The 5,589-nt window shown below is 43.8% G+C and overlaps 1 protein-coding gene across 1 annotated transcript; it reads left to right on the forward strand.

Annotated features, from left to right (window-relative positions):
- The first annotated feature begins 377 nt into the window (after positions 1-377).
- On the forward strand, positions 378-3,858 carry GCNT3 (glucosaminyl (N-acetyl) transferase 3, mucin type). The gene is made up of 2 exons (XM_060169449.1): positions 378-502; positions 2,035-3,858. Exon 2 carries the CDS (start codon positions 2,083-2,085, stop codon positions 3,403-3,405), a length of 1,323 nt encoding a protein of 440 aa, XP_060025432.1. The 5' UTR covers positions 378-502; positions 2,035-2,082; the 3' UTR covers positions 3,406-3,858.
- The last annotated feature ends 1,731 nt before the right edge of the window (positions 3,859-5,589 follow it).

The raw sequence follows: 5,589 nt of genomic DNA on the forward strand, positions 1-5,589 counted from the left end.
CTCCAGGCCAAAAGAAGATAGGGGCATACCTGTGTGTTTCCACGGTTCCTTGTTAAGGGGGAAAAAAGCTTTCAAGTTCTTGTATGAGTATTGACAAGTTTTTATGAATGGTTTTGTGGCAGGAGAACATGAGTACAAACTGGGCTATTCTGGATGAAATAGCTGCTTGCCTTCTCACGCATTGCCAGCATGTTTTTCCTGCTTGCTCACCTCCCTGAATGACTTGTTCTTGAGAATATGCTCCTGAATGATATATCTGAGCTGGCTCTCTTATCTGAGAGCAGGAAGCTAGAAGGTCAGTGACAGAGCCACCTGCTGCTCTTTACTTTGCAGAGATTAAGGAGTCTGACACAGTTTCTTGGACATCCTATGAATGTTAGAAAATATGTTTTGGAGAGGCTGAAGAAAGAAGAGACATGGTGTTCACATTTGCTTCCATGGAACCCAACAGATCTTCCCTTGGGAAAAAGATCTTCCCTAAATAAGAAGGAAGCTATTAAAGGTGAGAGTTTTCTTTACTTTTCATTTTTTCATCCTCTTAGATTCCCATAAGTTATTACTAAAGAGGATACAGTCTTATGCTTTGAACAAGATTGCGATAAGGGAAAAGAATTATTGCCGGAAGGATATGTCACATTTTGTTCCTCTTTTTCTCCTTTTGGGGATTATTTTTTCCCCTATACTATCTGGTTTTCTTTGTTGGTACTAAGTACCCTTAGTGATTCAGATATACATACTCCTTCATATTCTTTTCCATTATGGTTTATCACAGGATATTGAATATAGTTCCCTGTGCTATATAGTAGGACTTTGTTGTTTATCTGTTTTTTACATAGTAGTTTTAGGTACCCTGTATTGTATTTAAAAGGTAGCTGTGGTTTGGAGGAACAAGTATTAGGCTTACAGACACACGCCCCCTCCCAAAAAAAAGATTGGGGGGAAGAGGGAGTATGGAAGAGTCCCAGATTTGCTTCCTATAATGTATATGACATTTGGCAAGTTATTTAGCTTCCGTTTTCCTCTCTATAAAAGAGGCCTAATATTACTATGTTTTAGGCATGTTGTGAAGATTCAATGGGAAAATGTAAAGAAATTTCTGGCTCAAAGAAAGTTCTCATTAAATATTGCATATGCATAGCTTTGTGTGTCTCTGTGTGGATATATTTTAAATTTGGATAGACTGAGAGTTATCTGTATGAATGATTACAATGTTTTTTTGGAATTACATCCAATTTTTTGTACTTGTTTAAGAACATTTTCTTTAAAGCGTGGCTAGATGCCACATCTAACCAATGAATTATATGTGGTGAAAGCATCCTAAAATATGAACTGCCAAATAAGAGCAAGAACTGTACTTTATCTTTTTTTTTTTTTTTTTTGCGGTACGCGGGCCTCTCACTGTTGTGGCCTCTCCCGTTGCGGAGCACAGGCTCTGGACGCGCAGGCTCAGCGGCCATGGCTCATGGGCCCAGCCGCTCCGCGGCATGTGGGATCTTCCCGGACCAGGGCACGAACCCGTGTCCCCTGCATCGGCAGGCGGACTCTCAACCACTGCGCCACCAGGGAAGCCCTACTTTATCTTTTAAAAGGACATTTCCAGAACTGAAGCTGAGAGTTTGAATTGCATGGATTTTCTCTCTAGACCGATCAGAAATTCTATCCCCCAGTTAAGAGCTATGTTAGAAACAGGGTGGTAAGGTTTGGGGGGAAGAAGGAAAAAGGAAGGGTGGGGAGTTCCTCTTATTAATTACAGCTCTACAGCAACAGGTACTTAGCTCTGCTTCCCTTACTCTCTCCTGAGGTGCAGGTGGACCCAGATCCTGATTCCAGTGCCAGCATGATCAGCTGGTTTGTAGTGTCAGGCTATAGACCTCCATCAGTGAGCTGGGTGCATGAAGTTCCTAGGCAGGACTTGACTGAGGGTATTTGTCTAGAGAAGAAACCTGTTTTTGCCATCACTTTGGAGTTGAACTTGATGTTCCTTGAGCATGTTCCAGGTTAGTTTGTAACTGAAGGCATTTTGTTCTGTCCAAGGATTTCATCCTCCTTCCCTGTGCCCAAACTCTACCGATCTCCCATTCCATGAAGATGATTGGGTGGAAGAAGAAACTCTGCAGGGGGCATCACCTGTGGGCCCTGGGCTGCTATATGCTGCTGGCCGTTGTTGCTCTGAGACTTTCTCTCAGGTTAAAATGTGACATAGATTCCCTGGGTCTGGAATCCAGGGACTTTCGAAGCCAGCGCTGTAGGGACATCTTGTACAAGTCCCTGAAGCTGCCAGCAAAGAGATCCATCAACTGTTCTGGGGTCACCCGAGGGGACCAGGAAGCAGTGGTCAAGGCTCTCCTGGACAACCTGGAGGTCAAGAAGAAGCGGGAGCCTTTCACAGACACCGATTACCTCAACATGACCAGAGATTGTGAGCAGTTTAAGTCCCAAAGGAAGTTCATACAGTTCCCACTGAGTAAAGAAGAGTTAGACTTCCCCATCGCATACTCTGTGGTGGTCCATGAGAAGATTGAAAACTTTGAACGGCTGCTGCGAGCTGTGTATGCCCCTCAGAACATATACTGCGTCCATGTGGATGAGAAGTCCCCAGAAACTTTCAAAGAGGCAGTCAGGGCCATTATTTCCTGCTTCCCAAATGTCTTCATGGCCAGTAAGTTGGTCCGAGTGGTTTACGCCTCCTGGTCCAGGGTGCAGGCTGACCTGAACTGTATGGAAGACTTGCTCCAGAGCTCGGTGCCATGGAAATACTTACTGAATACATGTGGGACAGATTTTCCTATAAAGACCAATGCTGAGATGGTCCTGGCCCTCAAGATGTTGAATGGGAAGAACAGTATGGAGTCCGAGATACCTACTGAGTACAAAAAGTCTCGCTGGAAATACCACTATGAGGTGACAGACACGTTGCACGTAACCAGCAAGATGAAGGACCCTCCCCCTGATAACTTACCCGTGTTCACAGGGAATGCCTATTTTGTGGCTTCTCGAGCCTTTGTCCAACATGTCTTAGAGAACCCCAAATCCCAGCGACTGATCGAATGGGCAAAAGACACCTATAGCCCCGATGAACACCTCTGGGCCACCCTTCAGCGTGCACCGTGGATGCCTGGCTCTGTCCCCTACCACCCGAAGTTTCACATCTCAGACATGACCGCCATTGCCAGGCTGGTCAAATGGCAGTTCCACGAGGGAGACATCAGTATGGGGGCGCCTTATGCACCTTGCTCTGGAATCCACCAGCGGGCTATCTGCATTTATGGGGCTGGGGACCTGCACTGGATTCTTCAGAGTCATCACCTCTTGGCGAACAAGTTTGACCCAAAGGTGGATGATAATGTTCTGCAGTGTTTAGAAGAGTATTTACGTTATAAGGCCATCTATGGGACTGAACTCTGAGATACACCGTGAGAGGATTGCTACCCAAGGGGCAGGAACATGTACAAACGTGCCCAGAACATGCTGGGACAGTGTGGGGTGGGAGACCAGGGCTCTGGAATCCGTGGCATCTCCCTGGGTCAGGGGGCTGCTCTTGGAGTGTGATGAGTAGATTTGTTGCCTTGCAAATTGCTGCCCTGGGTGAACACTGTTGTGTCCTCACCTCACTTCCAATAGCTTCTCCACTGACTTTCCCACCGAGTTGGGAATAAGAACCAGCTCTTTGGATGAATAAGGGAGGGAAGTGTGGCAGGAGACCCTGGATTTTAGTTCAGTTCTTGGTATTGGCTTTTTCACTCTTTGGAGATGCCATTCCTAATAATTCTAGGCTTGGTAGTAGGGAGGGGACTTAGAGGGAAAAAAGGCCTTGTATTTTGTACTATTAGCTTCAAAATAAAGAGCTTCTGATTCAAATCCCTGACTCTACTCTTTGTCTAGTAAGCCAGAGATAAGATAAAACTCTGAGACGTTTTCTTATAACTCTTGGTGACATTTAAAATCCCTGGTGGCTAGCAAGAGAATCCCCATTGTTCCGGAATGATCGTGGCAAGCTGTATAAATGGCAGATGCAAAAGAATATAGAGGAACACAGCTGATTCTTTCATTATTGAAAGCCCTCCTCATTTTGTTAACATCGCCAGATTCATGACTTTTCTGTAAGGGAAAAGGCAGGGTGATTTAACCAATATGACCCTCCATACCCTTATGGGAAAATTACAGCATTAATTTTGCAAGCTTCACAACCAAAGCTTAATGTTCCATGAGAAAGATGGTAGTTGCCATTAAGTAAGGTCACCGTATAATTTATTGTCAAAACTGGAACACATTTTACTTGGGGGTGGGTGGGTGCTGTAGTATTAATAATTGTTAGATAACAAGAATAAACTAGGTCTGGTTATTCTATCTTTATGCGTCTTGAGTCAAAACTCTTATTTAAGTATGTGAATGGAATGGTCACTGTTCATAGTTCTGTGGCTTATACATTTCCGTGTGGGGAGACAGGTGTGTGTGTGTGTGTGTGTGTGTGTGTGTGTGTGTGTGTGTGTGTGTGTGTGTGTGTGTGTGTGTGTGTGTGTGTGTGTATGTACACATGTGTCCTCTGCCCCACACTTCCATCCGCCTGCCTAACAAATGTTACCTGGCGAAATAGTTTCCTTTCTAAAGCTAGAGATAATTGTCAGGTAATCAGAAGGCAATTAGCTGTTATATTCTTCTGTGATGGGAAAAGGATACCTCATAAACAGGTAAGCATATCTTGTATATGGTAGAGCTGGTCTTCTGCATACAATCTGCTCTGCAAAAGTGATCTATATTCTAGTTAATTTGTGTCATTTGAATGATGTTCCCATTAATATGTCGTGATGTCATTAGTGTGTTTCTTTCCTGATCTTGATTCAGTTAATCAAGTGTTCTCTCACAACCAACTTTCCCTGCAACCCATGTACTCTGACATAGCTCTCACTGTGTCTGATACAGTGACTTTTCTAAGTTAGTGATTGCTTTTTGTAAGGTTGTACTCCTTTGGTAACGGGCATTGCCACCACCAACTTACCTGCACTGTCACACTGAGTCCTCTTCACTTTGCTCTCAGCCCCATCATGGGGATGACTAATGAATAGCTGGGTGCTCCACAGATGAGCCCTGTAAGGTCTGTCCCTAGCAGTGGTGGTTGTGAACCTCTCCACCTGCTAGCCTTTGTGACTGTCCTTGGTCCTCCTCTGAGAGGGCTGCAAGGGGGCAGAAAAGTTTCCGAGTGCATGTGTTCTGAGAAAAGAACGTGGGTTTTTGGCTTCATAGTCAACTTCCTCTTTAAATTTTCACGTGAAATAAATAAGGTTTTATATAAATACGTTAAAAAGATTAAAATGTGAACTTGTCATTTTGGGGGAACAGGTTCTCCAAGCATTGAAATTTCCTCTAGAAATACATTCAAAGGTGAATAGGAAGTGCTCTTTATTTAATAAAAAAACCTAAGGTCTTCTTATCAGAAGGGTCAATTTTCTCCCTCATTTGGTGAGTGTATTTTAGAAACCGTACAATTAAACCAACACATCTGTTGATTTTTCCTTCCCTCTGAGTCATATCTGTTTCAATACCCTTTCTCTGGAAAGGAAAAATCTCATTAAAGAATTGAGCAACTATGTT

Source organism: Lagenorhynchus albirostris, chromosome 1, assembly GCF_949774975.1.
Source record: "Lagenorhynchus albirostris chromosome 1, mLagAlb1.1, whole genome shotgun sequence".
Classification (NCBI taxonomy): domain Eukaryota; kingdom Metazoa; phylum Chordata; class Mammalia; order Artiodactyla; family Delphinidae; genus Lagenorhynchus; species Lagenorhynchus albirostris.

Coding starts and splice junctions, on each gene's coding strand:
- GCNT3 (XM_060169449.1), top strand. CDS start 2,083: ATGAAGATGATTGGGTGGAAGAAGAAACTCTGCAGGGGGCATCACCTG.